Raw genomic sequence first — 16,570 nt, forward strand, 5'->3', positions numbered from 1 at the left:
GTGCAAAATTTACGTTTCATTTGGAATAACATTTTTTTCGGTACTAAAACGTAGTCGTTTGATATGTGGTTGGCTGCCCCTCCTCTCCTTCCTGAAAAATATCCTCCAAAATTTCCCGAGATACTTACAATGATTGAACCATTGGACGTTGGACATTAACTAAAGTCAAAAATTGACGAAGCGGATGATTACTAATTTCCACTTAATCCTCGCTGCTACTATCTTTACCATCAAATCATCAATTTTCAAGTGGTGTTGTAAAAATATCAGCAGAAATCGTCTTCCAAAGGCGATATAATTTTATGAGCATTGAATCAGTAAATAACAAAATCAAAAGTTAACTGTAAATCTATAAAAAAAGCTACTTACAAATAAAATTTTATCAAAAACTACTGTTCCCAATGCACCTCAAAATAATAAATGAATTCATCATTTTATTATTTCATTCTAAAAGTGTAATATAATACCTACCAACAAAAAACATGAATTGCTATCATTATCTATACATCTATACTAATATTATAAAGAGGAAAAGTTTGTAAGTATGTATGTAAGTATGTATGTATGTATGGTTTTCACGCAAAAACTACTGGACCGATTTCAAAAATTCTTTCACCATTAGAAAGCTGCATCTTTACTGAGCAACATAGGCTATATTGCATTTTCAAAAAAATTAGAGATCCTTACCAAAAATGCAATAATGTAACCCAAGGTGTAAAAAAATCCTCAATAAAACTTCTGTCATCGCGTGCGCTGCGGAATCTATTGAAGATAGCACAAAAAAATGTTCTACAGTATTATAGAATGGATCAATATCTACAAGAAAGTCCGCGATACCATATGTCCATCTTCAGTAGTTATGTTACTACAACAACTTTTTTACGTTTTCAAAGTAAATAGAAGTGCCGACAGTAATCAAACCATGTTATCGATACACATATATTAATCCTTATCCCATTAAATGATGTTTTATTACAGACTGTTTCAATACCAGCAAAATACTTTTTAAATGAAAAGAATTGGATATTCCATTCAAAAGATATAACGAATTTGAAAGTGTCAATCTACAGAAAATAGTACGTATACTGTTCGAGCAGGCCGTAGTGCGGGGGTCACGGAGGAATTCTACCAATATGCGTCTTGACGGAACACAGTGGGATTTTGGTCGGTAGGAATCCGAGATAACCCACGTCCCCTCCCCTGGAGGCCGTGGGTATCTATGAAAGATTTCCCCACTAAAACAAAAAAAAAAAAGGCCGTAGTGCGGGACGGGGTAAAGGTGATTTTCATGTGATTAAAAATTAAACCTATAGTCCGACCTATAGTAGACTTTTCACTGTAACGATATCGCTATCTATGCGGGTGAAACCGCAGGGCATTGCTAGTAATATAATAAATCTGTAGAAGGGTCAATTCTGTACATTGAAAATATTGAAAAAATAAATAGCAAGGGGTGTTACTGGATCGATACCAAACCCAAATATGAGATTAAAAAAATTTTTGTCTGTCTGTCTGTCTGTCTGTATGTGAAGACATCACGTGAAAACTAACGGTTCGATTTCGATGAAACTTGGTATAATTATACCTTATTATCCTGGGCGTAAAATAGGATACTTTTTATCCTGGAAAAATACGTAGAAAAAAAATTAATCTTAATTTTTCAGTTTTATCCATGGACGTTGTTCTATAGAACCGCGAACACACGTTGCGTATTATTATAGGCCTAGCCGTATTTGGGTCCAATAGATATTAATAAGATGTCATTGTCAGAGTTACTCAAAATGGAGAAATAAACCATCCACGCGAAGACCGACATCTGCGCGGACGGAGTCGCGGGCGGAAGCTAGTAAAAAATAAATACCTATAAGTAACAACTTACTTTTTGTGGGAACGCATGATGGTGAAAATTCACAAAACATGAAGATTGCATTTGATATTTTTGGTTTTATGGCATTCAATTGCTTTATAAATATCACTACATAGTATAAAAAAAGTTGCTTTCTCTGTCCCTATGTCCCTTTGTATGCTTAAATCTTTAAAACTTCGCAACGGATTTTGATGCGGTTTTTTTAATAGATAGACTGATTCAAGAGGAAGGTTTTAGTATATAATTTATTAGGTTTACCTATAAGTAACAACTTACTTTTTGTGGGAACGCATGATGGTGAAAGTTCACAAAACACGAAGATTGCATTTGATATTTTTGGTTTTATGGCATTCTATTGCTTTATAAATATCACTACATAGTATAAAAAAAGTCGCTTTCTCTGTCCCTATGTCCCTTTGTATGCTTAAATCTTTAAAACTTCGCAACGGATTTTGATGCGGTTTTTTTAATAGATAGACTGATTCAAGAGGAAGGTTTTAGTATATAATTTATTAGGTTTTAGACAAAGCGGACGAACCCGCGGGCGGTAAGCTAGTAAATTTATAAAATACGAAGATTTTTAAAATTGTAACTAATGAACGCAATCAATATTAGATTAACTGTAGATAATGGTGTCTAGTTTTACTTAAAATAATAAACATCTACCCTCACTTTAAAAAATGTAGTATATTTATTATTTACACGAAATATACCTTATAGGGAAGGGAAGATATGGGCTAAAGAGTTAAATAAATAACATAATTATATTTAAATTATTAATTTCCAACTGTTTATTCGGTAGTGTTAACATCTAAATTGATTTGATTTTTACGAAATCTCATAGATGGCACTGTTACAAAATTAACATTATACAACTTACATTCTTTAAACTATGTTTCTCTTCCCAAGTTACTTAAATGGCATAATTTTTATAGTGTCAATCTAGATATTGTCAAACAACATTTATATATGCGTCATTTGATTATTAATTTCCAATAGTTAACGTGTGTTTGATTTTTCTAACACTTCATAGATGGCGCTGTTTCAAATTTGTCTTTATACTGCTAAGATTCATTTAACTGTTTCTCTGCCCAAATTACGTAAATGACATAGTTTTTATTTTGTAAAGCTAGATAATAGCATGGCTTACTCGAAACCAACATTTAAACATGAGTCTTTAGATTGTACGCTGTCGTAGTACACGGAATATGTAAGAAAAATAAAGGCTCACAGCTCCTCCCCCGAAGGTGATATCATGATAATATGTTTAAACTATCCTCACCCGATCTCTTAGGAATATTCATGCAAAATTTGAAGTAAATCTATGCAGTACTTTTCGAGATTAGCTCGGTCAAACATACAGACAAACAGACAAACAGACAAACAGACAAACAGACAAACAGACAAACAGACAAAAATTCTAAAAACTATATTTTTGGCTTCTATATCGATTATAGATCATGGATTATGTATTCTTTTAAAAAAATATTCAATGTACAGTTTTGACTTTCCTACGATTTTATTATATGTATAGATATAAGAAAATAGAATGATATTATAGTTTTTAAGATTCTAGGTTTATACATATAGAAGGTAAGATAAGAAAACATTTTATTAGGTCTCATACTTCACTTTCAAGTTTTATATGCACACTTAAGAATAACTGTATTATGTTTTTGCTTAAGGATGAGACACAAATGTATTAATCCATACTAATATTATAAATGCGAAAGTAACTCTGTCTGTCTATCTGTTACTCAATCACGCCTTAACTACTGAACCAATTTGCATGAAATTTGGTATGGAGATATTTTGATACCCGAGAAAGGACATAGGCTACCTTTTATTGCGAAATATGTACCACGGGCGAAGCCGGGGCAGACCTCTAGTAATAAATAAATAAAAAAGCAAAATATAAAGTTTTATCAGTTTTGGAAATATTAAAGCCGAATACAGAAGAAATTAAATAGGTGTACCTACATAAAACTAATCAATACAATTATTATTTTATTGACATGTTGTAATTAAAAATCTGTCTTTGGAAAATGATAGAGGCATAACTGTTTTATATAATTTGTCGCAAAAATAAGTTATAATTATTACTTTTATTTATTTATTGTACTTTCAAGTCTCTTTCACAATTCAACCGCACATCGTCAAGCCGTTTACGCTTTATAGCGTGTGAATAAATTATACATAATAGCTTAACTTCCCCTTTCTTTAAGACCCTTTTAAATAATTTCTCCCTTTCAAAAATACATTATTTCGTTTCAGTGCCAACCCTACCGCAATATTATTCTAGACATAAAATGTTTAGCTAAACCAACTGAGCTCATATAAAACCACACGTACTTTTCTCGGAGTTTTCTTTCTATTTCGGCAATTGTTTAAGTTCATTTATCGCATTAATGCTACTTAAAATTACTCGAAACAAAGTGGTAAAACCAGTTTGGGATTGTAACATAGTTAGGGCTGCGTCTTGTTCGTGTAGGTAACTAATAATAGAGTTTGATGATATGTGTAGATGTACATTGTACAGTAGTAAGTTATGTAAAGAATTAGTTAATAGAACGAAACTTGACTATTCAACAATAAATGCGCATTTTTTCTGTTCATCGTTATCATTCTTATCTCGTCATAATATTATTATCATACAAACAAATAGTTAGACCATGTTAATATAAAAAAGTATGTGTCATCCACGAATTACTTTACGGTAAATCTATTTACCTACCTCGCACTTATTCGTCATAATGTCAGGAAAAACTAAAATTGTAAAATTGTGTCATCCAAAAAATAAATTTTTACTGGAAGCCACAACAAAAAATGTCCTATCATCCTCTTGGAAATGAAGTCTCTCTTCAATATGTAAACGTTTTCACGATGTAAATGTGTGTTTATAATGCACACACGTATGAAATTCACGCCGTGAATCAATGGAAACGACGCCGATTGTAAAATTATATTAATGAACATACTTCACGCAAGCGCAGTGCCGCCACAAACTAGGTTAGGAGAGCACGTGTTTTGCTCCTATCAATTTTTAGTGTTTTTAAATAGTCTGTGATAGTGATTTATTGAAAATGAAACCTGTGAATCTTATGGAAGTGGACAGTGAAGGGTTCAAGCAGTTTATCGATTCTTTCGATCATGTGTTCTCGGATTGTGACGGTACGTGACGTCAGGCACACGACAGCTGATCGAGCCGGCGGCGTATTCAATATGTATTTTGCTGATTATAATATTATTAAGATCGTTATAATTGCATATCGATACAAAATATTAAATAATTAGCCTTGTTTACGCGACGCAAAGAAAAGGTTAAGGTTTGAGGTTATTTGATTTTAATTAATCAGCAATAACTACGCTGGGTTTTTATGTCGTATAAACGAGTTATCCTCCTTTTAGTACGATAATAATATGAACTGTCTAAGCAGGTAAAATTCTAAGACTTTGTTGGAAACAAAACCCAATGTAGATGGAAAGGAAAATTTACGAGTTTTTATAGAAATATCGTAATCCATACTTAATATTATAAATGCGAAAGTAACTCTGTCTGTCTGTCTGTTACTCAATCACGCCTTAACTACTGAACCAATTTGCATGAAATTTGGTATAGAGATATTTTGATACCCGAGAAAGGACATAGGCTACTTTTTATCCCGGGAAATAGGATAGGTTTTATCCCGGAAATCCCACGGGAACGGTTAGTATGCGGGTTTTTCTTTGCCTGCGCGGGCGAAGCTGCGGGTGGAAAGCTAGTATTATATAAACGCTATTTTTTATAGTCATTACAAATCGTACCTATAAGAACCAAAATAATTTTAGCGAATGATAGTAACTAACCGTATGTTTTTGTTCGTAATTATTATTCACGTCTGTTTATCTTAATGAACGTAAAAAATAAAAATTGATCGGTACCATGAGCTGAGCCTGAGTATTAATGTTACTAGGTAGATACCTATAGGTAGTATGAGACTTTAATTTAATGAAAAATCCGCAAAATCAAAATCGAAATAGACTTAGGTATTTATTTTAAAAACAAATTAACTACGAAATATTACTGACTTTTGATGTTTTTAGTAGCATAGATAGGTACCTAATAAATGAACTTCAACTCAAACTCAAATAGGTACTACTATGACATTGTTAATGGCATACTATGGTATACTATGACATTGTATGGCATATACTAGGATAACTAGGACATAGGTACCTATATTCATTCAACTAGACTTATTTTAAAAGCGCTTTTAAATTTTCCATTTATAGCCTTATATATTTTCATCACACACGCGTAGCATTGATAGATTTGATACGAATAGTTGGTAGAGCGAGGTAGAGCGAGGTAGAGCATAAAATATACTTTTATAAAACTCATAAACTAATTATATTCAATTTTAAGGCACCTTAATATATTTTTTAAATTGTACGCTGTGTAGATATTATGTACCTACTGAAAAACAATAGTTAAAATAAATCTAGGTATTTACATAGAGAAAGTTGGTAGATAACAAAGCTTTAGAATTTTAATTCTCTCTAAATTATCAATTCAAGAAGACTCATACAACAATGCAATTATAAAATAACTAGCTTCTGTCCGCGGCTTCGCTCGCGTGGTGTTTTTCATCTAAATTTCATCAAAATCGGTTGAGAGGTTTACGCGGGAAAGCGTAACAGACAGACAGATAGACAGAGTTACTTTAGTAGGGATGCATATTTTGAGCAATTCGACCACATTTATACAAAATTAAAATATTAATTTATTGGTTGTATTAAAAAAAATAACTTCGGTGTATCTACTGGTGTAAATTTATAACAATATGAATGAAAATAGTATACAGTTTATTTATACATACCTATCTTACTTCTTATTTTTAAGAAAAAAAAGGAATAATCTTATCTTTTTTAAAACTACTGATTCTAAAACCTTGACCCTGACTTATTATCTTCTTCAGTATAATGATACTATTTGAATCATTAGCTATGAAAAAATAATTATAATAATTTAGTTATACTTAGGTAGGTACTTCATGAAAATAGACCGTTTTAGTGTTTAAGTATTTATGTAGAGGGAATATATTTTTATGTAGTAGGTACTATGATTTGGATTCAATTTATTTTATGACATGTATTTAAAAAAAAATTTCTTGATCTATGAATTGTGCTAAACAATTTAATTTTTAATATATTTTTTTTAAACTCAACTGTGCTGTGTACAATGTACATACAATTTGGCTGGCATTTTACCGCAACATGACGTGATTAAAGGAGAATGGGCAAATTGGGCCTGAAACTTGGGCTAAGACCAATACACACGAAATATTGTTTTTGTGATAGATCATTACATATACCTTACGAAAAAAATAAAATAAAAAAATAAATCAACCGGGTTCTTGTACAGTCAAGGCAAAAAGTTTTATTTATTTGGCTATTTTTTTGCGCACAATAACGGTGTTTTTAATTCGAGTGAACTAAATATAAATCTAAATGTCACTGGAGTGACTGAGTTTAACCACAAAAAAGTCTTACTACGTTGAATTATAATAAACACGGTATAGGTACCTGTTACAAAACATAATATCAGTGTATTTCGGTTATTAGAAGGCTTAAGATTAGTACGTATTTGTAAGTGAAAGTGAATTGGAGTAACATAAAGATATTATCATTGTCTTATAACAGTTATTTACTGCAAAAAATATTATACACAAAGAAATAAAATTTGATGTGACTGTACAAAAACCCGGTTCATTATTTTTTTATATATATTTTTCCCGTTATCTATGTGTTATGATCTATTATAAAAACAATATCTCATGTGTATTGGTCCAACTCAAGGGTTCAGGCCCAACTTCCATAGTAAAATGCCCATTCTCCTTTGTGTATAATTAGTCAAAATTGTCAGCTGTGATGTGTACCTATTTAAATAAATAAATAAAAGTAGGTGTACTTATATCGAAAATTCATCAAACCAATTAGTACTAAATGTAAAAAATCATCTCATATTGTATGCTGTTTGTTTAAAATATGATTTTAAACGAATTGACGTTTCACAGATAAATAAGATTAATTAATTTGCAATACGTCATTCGTTTTGTAAAATAAACGAATTAATATCACGTAATCAACGTAAATTATTAAAAGGAGAAACAAATATTGTGAGTTACAGTGAAACCAAAAATAAAAACAATAATACAATTATATAGACTTTAATTAATCTATTTACGGTCAGCCCGGCTTCGCCCGTGGTACATGTTTACGTTTTCTCTCCATAAAAACCATCCTTATACTTCAAGGGATAATATAAAAAAAAACGAAATCGGTTCAGCCGTTCCCGAGTTATGTTATATTAATACATTTTGCGATCCATTGTTATATTATGTATAGAAGAAGAAGATTAAAACTATGGATTAAGATTAAGATACTATTTTTTAATTATATTATTAGTAATACGACAATTAAATATTAAGTACAGTACAGTACGCTCTACAAATCATACAAATTTATAATCAGTTGTTATTATAATTTATTTCTTCAGTACTAATTACATTTACTTTCAGGCGTAATATGGTCGAAAGAACCAATGCCGGGTGCAGGAACATTCTTCGATTTGATGAAAAGTCTTGGCAAAACCGTACATTTTGTGTCAAACAACAGCCTTCGGAGCAGACAGAACTATGAAGCCCAATTCAAAGCTGCAGGGATAGACAATGGTTTTGTAAGTCGACTTTATTACTATGAACATAAGTGTTAAAGTATCTTGTAGTATTCATATAAAATAGAACAATAAATATTAAAAACAAAATCAAATGAGTAATGAAAACACTAAGTGAAAACATATATATGTATCGGAGTCACTATATTCTATATTCGAAATTTAAATAATATTTTCTCATCGGCGTCTTTGCCAGCCAGTTAAAAAAAATGAATATAAGTAATACGAAACTCTTTTCATTGTGGAAATTGAATAGGAATATTTTTTATTAGCACTTAATTTTAGATAACATCTGTCTACAAAACGTGTGTTTTTTACAAAAACATTTTCTATAATAAATAAAATAAATACCTACAATATCGTCATACATTTATACCGTCATACATTTATTGCTAAAGGCTGTCTTTATTTCAATCGTACATATTTCATTTCGTTATTTATCAATATCCGCACAAAAAATTGTACCGATTTTTATACAAATAAGAAAAAATATTTCATACGTCTCTACATTTTTAACGCTCTGAATATATTTTTCATGCCGCGAAATAAGACTGATTGTGCGAGCCTACAGCAAAAGAATTAAACAAGAAATATTAACATTTATACAAGTATATTGTGATCGCTGATTGGCAATTTCTTACGATTTCTTTGTAAGAAATGTACAATAGGACATCCTTACAAATCCCTGATTAGGTTATTCCGCGATAACAAAAGGGCTTAATAATTATAATGACGTAATACCCCAGGAATACATTTATTTTGGTTTTGATTAAGAAAGATGAGATACAGGGCTGCTGATAAATAATCTTTAATATCGAAGCTTCTACCCAATAATAAATCTAAGATATTAGCTAAAGTGATGTTGTCATAATATTGTACAATTATATTCAACGAACGATTAAAATGATCATTCTTAATACTTCTGACGCTCATATTTCTCAGTATAATATTCTGTTCTAAGAAATAGATTATTGTTTATAATTGAGACAAGTCTTTGCTTTTTTCTACTTATGAATTACATATTTCAAAGAAAATAGAAAATGATATAATTGCCTCGTTTTTGTTTCATTGGTTTGATTTATTTGATTTCTACCATATTCTATAGTATGTTTTTTTAGGAAAACCTCACAATACCATCAACAGCAATAGCGGAATATTTGAAATCAGTGAACTTTAAAAAATCAGTATATTGTGTATCCTGTCCAGAAACTATTTCAGTTTTAGAGTCACAAGGATTCAAATGTAAAGAAGGCGTAAGTATACACCACTTTATTAATATGGTTAGTTAAAAATGGGCAAAATACTAATAATTCTTTATTTATCCACCTCCATTATTGAAGGAATCAAATACAAATTGTCCACAATTTTCTTTATTTTTTTAACTATAATACAGTATCTACTTCCTAATAACAGTTGTATTTCAATATTTAAAAACTGGAAAAACACGTTATTTTGTATCATAAACTGTAGGTACCGTTAGAATCTTGCTATTTTTTATCATAAGGCGTAAAAAAATATCGAAAAAATTTGCACAGACCTTCGTATAACGTATTACCATATCTTCGTAGAAACTATTTAATAATCCTTAGTACAAGGTCTAGTTGTGCCTATGAACGAATCCATTTTGCATTTGGGTCAAGATAACACGGTTTCAGCCAGACCTTGCGGCGGACTATTATGCGGATTTCCTGCAATACCTTGATGATGACATGGAGATAGGTGCCGTGGTGTTTGATAGTGATTTCAAAGTGAACATGCCGAAGATGTACAAAGCCATCACGTACCTGCGGAGGCCAGATGTTATCTTCATAAGCGGGGCTACGGATAAATACGTGCCACTCAAACCTGGAGTCTTGTCTTTAGGTAATAAGATTGGTATTACTGTGACGCTTGTTCACTGTTCATTTGGCAGTATATTTCTGTTTTCGTAAATAGGTGATCTGCTTTTTCAGGACAATTGTCACAGTTTTGGCTCTTGAGAACGGGTCACGTATCTAAATGATTCACTTATTTCTTGTTGACGAAAATAGATGAAAACATTTCTATTAGGTACTTACTTATGTTTAAAATATTAATTCCCGTTTCAGTTTTAAATGATTCGTCAGTGTGTGTATTAAATTTGGTTGATGACCTATACACAATTTAATGTAGAAGTTCCTGTAAATTAAAATAAATCGACCACTATCGTTTAAATTTCAGAAAATGTAATTAATATATTTCGGAACTTTACTTTTAAAGAGTTTGAACTGATCTTCAAAATGGGTTCGCTACTCCGTCAGATACCCTACATCAAAGCGACTAAACCAATACGTCAATAGCACACACGTACAAAGCTGATAAATTAAATAATTCCAGGCACTGGTATATTCACGGACATAGTGCGAGAGGAGTCAAAACGGAATCCAATACAGCTGGGGAAGCCGGGCCGGGTGTTCGGAGAGTTCGCTATGAAACGCGCCAACGTCAGCGATCCGTCGCGGGTGCTCTTTATTGGAGATATGTGAGTGATATATGCGTGTGAACGTGCCTTTACTGTGCAGGATATTAAAAAAAATAAAACGCGATTTTTACTAGAATTTTTTTTTTATTTGTATTGAATATAATAAAAGCTTATAAAAGGAATTAAAGCTACAAGTAAAAAATGGCTACTTCTTCGTGTAAACTTCATAATGAGTGTTGTTTTTGAATAATGTTATTGTATTGAAATGAATGCTCATTGATGGAACGAATCGAATTCTCAGAACCAATTTAAGTCTGTTGCCAATTTATTTGTGAAATTCTACAGAGCAATGTTGCGCGTATAAATTAATTACTTCTTGCTTACTAAGAAGTTACTGATTAAATCTTTATTCCAGTTATTAAATTTCCACCTAATTCCAATTAAAAAATGTGATCTTAAAATATTAATAAATAATTTGTTGCAGGATCGAGCAAGACGTCGGCCTCGGGAAAGCTGTCGGCTTCAACACGCTTCTCGTTTTAACCAACAACACAAAAGAGCAAATGTTAAACCACACAATACAACCAGACTTTTACGCAGATTCGTTAGGCAGTTTAGTACCTATAATAAAGGATAAAGCATTTTGATGCTGCATTTCCATACTCTAGATGCTTTTGACTGAGGCCAGTATAGCATAGGCTAATAACGGCCTCTTTAAATTAAGATTAAATATTAATTATTGTTTTTAAAAAACTGTTTTAATTGTTAATTAGCAAAATTAATAATTTTAATTTCATGAATGTATGATTTTGATGTAATTATGTCAGTTCTCTCGATCTATCTGTAGGTAAATTTTGAAATGCTAGGATATTTTTCGTCGAAGAACTAAACTTGAACAAGTGAACCTCAGCTGAGCCATCTATAGCAATAATTAATACTCTTAGTGAAAATCATTGGCCCTACTGTGTTCCTAATTTTAAATCTTCCTATACAATTTAATATTATAATTTATCCCTTCATACTTTAAAAATCTGGTGACCGATGCAAATGTCCAGTGCAGTGCTTACTTACCATCTATTTATTTATTTATTCATTTAAGTAATACCACATCATACATTATAATATTAAGTTTTATAAAAATACATATTGAAATTAAATTTAAATTACCATCAAACGAACCACCAAACTTTTTGCCTATTTCATCGTTAATAGTAAAAACAACTTCAAAACATTTATCTATTTTTAACCAGGTCCAGAGAGGCAAAACAAAAATGTATGTACTTACATTGTTTAGTTATAATACGATACAATAAAAGCATTTAATTCAGCATTGTTTTCATTATGAATCTTTAGTACCTTTCTAAATAAGCTCCAATATAACAACTCCTTTATGAACACTTTGTAGAGTATTAAATTTTATTGTTCCAGTGATAAAAGATAATGCTTTAAGTGTTTATTCATTCTATAGGTTTATTAAACTGGTTATAACAGCTTTTACACGTTTACTCTCTCCGTATATATTTAAACAATTAATTTAGTTAAAAATATTCAAGTTACTTCCTAGTTCCTGGAGCAATAAAAAATTTGAAACTAAAAAATGTTAATAATGACTGGAATCACGAATATTCAGGATAAGCAATTGATTGGTTCTAATTTTTACTTTGTAATAACTATTTTTAGACAGAATTTGTATTATTTAACAATCGAATTCATTACTAAATATCATTTGATTTATTATTTAACCTTCGCAAATTCCGATATCCGTAACTAAATTCAGTTAAACATCCATCAATTAAAGAATTCTCGCTCGAATAAAATGTGTTACAACAAAACACGGTCACAGTGCAAATTGCCTTTCAATATTCTAGTGTCCTAACCACAGGTCCTAACTCCCAACCTAGCCAGTTCGTTCGGAAATTGAAAAACGGCTGGAAAGTGGACAACCCACAAGTATTTCAATTTTTTTCTTTTGCACATCGGCACGTAACGGTTACTGAACAGTTTTATTGGAATACCCTGTTCACAAATTCGTTTTGACAATTTTCAGAGAGCCTTTGTTTCCGTACGCCTGGGTAAGCGCTGTTTAATGTGCTGAAGAATATACTGTATATTGTTTATGGAATCAATCTAATGAAGCTTTTATCGTATCGTGTCAGTTTTTTATAAAAAGTGTGCGGGTATTTTAATAATTGAATACATATACATACATAGAATGACAAAGGCCTAATCGGCGAATCAAAATAAGTGAGAGAACTAACCTTTTGAATATCTCTAATTTTGAACTGATAAATTAATACAGTTCATTTACTAAATTTAGTTCATCAAGTTATTTTTGCTAAAAGTAGAAAAAAGTATCTATTAATGGATAAAAATATGCTAAGAATAATTAATAGATGATAAAAACTAAATTAAAAGAAAAGGCATCGTACGTCATTCTCCCTAATGATACATGATATTTCGTCATTCCTCTGATTATGGTCCATTTTCCTCGTATCGGCTTCTACGAAGATCCTGTCTATATTATGGATAAATGAGCCACTCCACGTTTCGTATATGAAATATAAATACGCAGGTGTACGTTCAGGTGCTAACATAATATCAAACTTGACATCTATTTACACTGCCTTCTAACTGTATATAATACCTACGAGCTACTATAAAGGCGCGGATAGACGGGACAATTTCTAGTTTTGGCCATTTGTATTGTATGTCCTTAGATTAAGGATCGCGGAGACCAATCCTTAGTCTAAGTGTATGTCTTTGTTTTTCTTATATGAATCGACGAGGATAGCATGTTAAAGGAAAGCAGATGAATTTCAGGGGCTATGTACAGCAGTGGATAGTAGCAGATGGAGGTATCAGTGGTACAAAAATTGTCGGGACATTTGAATATATTTTTATTCTGCATTAAATTGTTGACTTTATCATGTTCAATACATGCAGTATCACTTATCAGGTTCTAGCCTTTTGAGGAAAGACACACATATTAAAAGTTGTCAAATAAAGTTGCCACATGTAAATCTCTTATTTTTTAAATATAAATATGCCATCAGATTCTGGTAGACCTATATTGTAAAGTTAATTAATTTTCAAATTATGATAAAATAATTTGATAAAAAATTTCAAGAATATACTGAAATCGTATGCAGCAGGTAGGGTATCCTATTTGTTTGGTCATAAACTGACATGGTACCTCTCCTCCGGCAATATTGGTTGAACAAGTTTTCATACAATTTCCTTTAGTTTCGCGTCCAGTGGTTGATTCGTCCAAGCTAAATTTACAATAAATTGAAAAATAAAAATACTAAAGTGTGGGGTAATTCTGGTTTTTTAGTTTTTTACAATAAATTGTGGGCATCTGGCAATCAATCTGGCATACACATTACACACATGAATGAGTCGCCGATGAATACTAGGCTTCACTGAATGCTTAGGCGTTAATCCGTCCGTCTTTTTTATAGGTTCATGGTTTGAGGTTATTTGGATTTAATTAAACAAAAATATGCTGGGTTTTTATGTTGTGTAAACGTTATCTTCCTTTTAGTATGATTATATGAACTATGTCTAAGCAGGTAAAATTGTAAGTCTTTTGTTGGAAACAAATCCCAATGTAGATTTTAAGGAAAATTTACTTGTTTTTATAGAAATATCGTAGGATGAAAGTTATTTGTAGTCATGACAAATCGTATAAGATAACATAATTTTAGCAAATGATTAATAACTATGTTAACTTAATAACTATGTTTTTGTTCGTAAATATTATTCATGACTTATCTTAATGAAAGTAAAAAATAATAAAAATAACTGCGTTAAAAACAACCGACATCAAAAACGGAAAAACACTAATTACTGCACCGATAACAAACCTTTTTAGTAAATAGCACTTGTAAATTATATGTAGTAATTGATAATATCAAATCTTTTTTATTTTTTACTTTTCGGTTGTTTTTAACGCAGTTATTTTTATTTAATACTTTTAGTGTATTTTTCAACACGTATCAAACGAGCCCAAACTCGATAAAGTTGAGTCAATATATTACTGAGTTCCTATGGCCACCTTCTGATTCCACCATCAAATCAGCTCTATGCTAAGGCTCTATGTCATGATAATGTTTCATCGCTATCCGATTTAAATACGTGTACAAAAAAGTTACTTGCTAGTTTCTACATTCCAATTAAGTCATCGAGTACAGACAAAAATGCTCATAAAATAAAAATTACTGGGCCTATCCGAATAAAATTTTTATGGGACCAATTCGACATCATCGAACAAAAAAAGAATCACGTAGATCATGTTCAGAAATTTCGGAGTAATCGGTGTACATGTTACAGTCAAAACCCTGAACCAGTCAATATCCTTATTGACGGTTATTAAGGTTATTGACTAAGGGCGTCGTCGGGCGTTAATAAATATTATTGACTGATTTAAAGAGCATACATTCAGTCAATATAGGTTTTAACCAACGTACCTACTGAATAGATTTTAACACTTAAATCTTTCTGTAATGGGCAAGTAAAACAATAGAACTCGCTTTTGTTTTACTTGCCATTTTCCATCAGCCTTATACAGGGTATAATCGTAAAGTGTGCACAAGCGATTATTCCGTAACTATTGCAGATATCAAAATTACTAAAAAGCATTTTACCGAAATACTCCACTAGGTAGAGCCACCAAAGAGAAGAAGGGGTTTATAATATTTTCACACGCGCTTTTTCAAACGTTTAGTCGTAAAATGTTTTAATATTGTACAACATAACATAACTAATAAGCTATATTGTTAATAATATTTTTTGAAAAATATAAGTAGCACGATTCGTACCTGTACACGGCTGCTAATTTTGTTTTCGTCTTGAAGATAAAAATATACAGATAATATCTTCCTACGGTAGATCAAAGGACTGTTATTTTTCAAAATACCTTTGACTGTTTAATAATTTAGACCTGTAAAATAAATAGTTTCGGAAAATTTTTATTTCAAGTAAATAGGCTTTTTTTCACAACGGTGCGTAAATAAGTGACTATTTAGAGGAACGGTAGTTTTCCATCTTTTTATATTTATAACGTTTTTGTCGTGAGTTTTCTTTCTATTTCGGCAATTGCGCTTAATAGTTCATTTATCGCATTAATGCTACTCAATAGTACTCGAAACAAAGTGTTAAAACCAGTTTGGGATTGTAACATAGTAAGGGCTGCGTGGTGTAACTAATAAATAGAGTTTGATGATAATATTATGTGTAGTGTAGATGTAAGTGTTGTATAGAATTAATTAATAAAACGCTACTTAACTATGTATCTATATTCAAGAATGAATGCACATTTTTATCTGTTCAATAACTAAACTCTGTCCATTATATTATTTGCTTTTTGACAGCTTCACGCCTATGAAGGATTGTATTGTCTATGTTAAAATGTCATACAAATAATTATCGTTCTTCATGGACAGGTCCCGCCCACTTAGTGACGTCTACACAGAATTATTCAATGATGGCCGGTCGATAGATTATAATAATCGATAGAAATACTCTGTAAAATATATCCGATGCAGAA

The 16,570-nt window shown here is 31.2% G+C and overlaps 1 protein-coding gene across 2 annotated transcripts in view; it reads left to right on the forward strand.

The window, feature by feature from the left end:
• Positions 1 to 4,855: 4,855 nt before the first annotated feature.
• Positions 4,856 to 16,570, forward strand: part of LOC149482681 (uncharacterized) — a 54,272-nt gene continuing 42,557 nt past the window's right edge. Inside the window, exons 1-6 of one of the 2 annotated variants that reach the window (XR_016316585.1) lie at positions 4,856 to 5,038; positions 8,428 to 8,585; positions 9,701 to 9,835; positions 10,238 to 10,445; positions 10,938 to 11,082; positions 11,507 to 12,081. Coding sequence is in view for 1 of the 2 variants with exons in the window: in XM_089703310.1 (XP_089559436.1) it covers positions 4,951 to 5,038; positions 8,428 to 8,585; positions 9,701 to 9,835; positions 10,238 to 10,445; positions 10,938 to 11,082; positions 11,507 to 11,669 (897 nt within the window). In the remaining variant the exon portion in view is untranslated. Of the gene's footprint in view, positions 5,039 to 8,427; positions 8,586 to 9,700; positions 9,836 to 10,237; positions 10,446 to 10,937; positions 11,083 to 11,506; positions 12,097 to 16,570 lie in introns of those variants that run through there. The other variant, XM_089703310.1, reaches the window with a different exon arrangement.

Source organism: Colias philodice, chromosome 14, assembly GCF_061535455.1.
Source record: "Colias philodice isolate Cphi_HAF_F1 chromosome 14, ilColPhil1 Martin Lab GWU primary, whole genome shotgun sequence".
In the NCBI taxonomy this organism is placed as follows: Eukaryota; Metazoa; Arthropoda; class Insecta; order Lepidoptera; family Pieridae; genus Colias; species Colias philodice.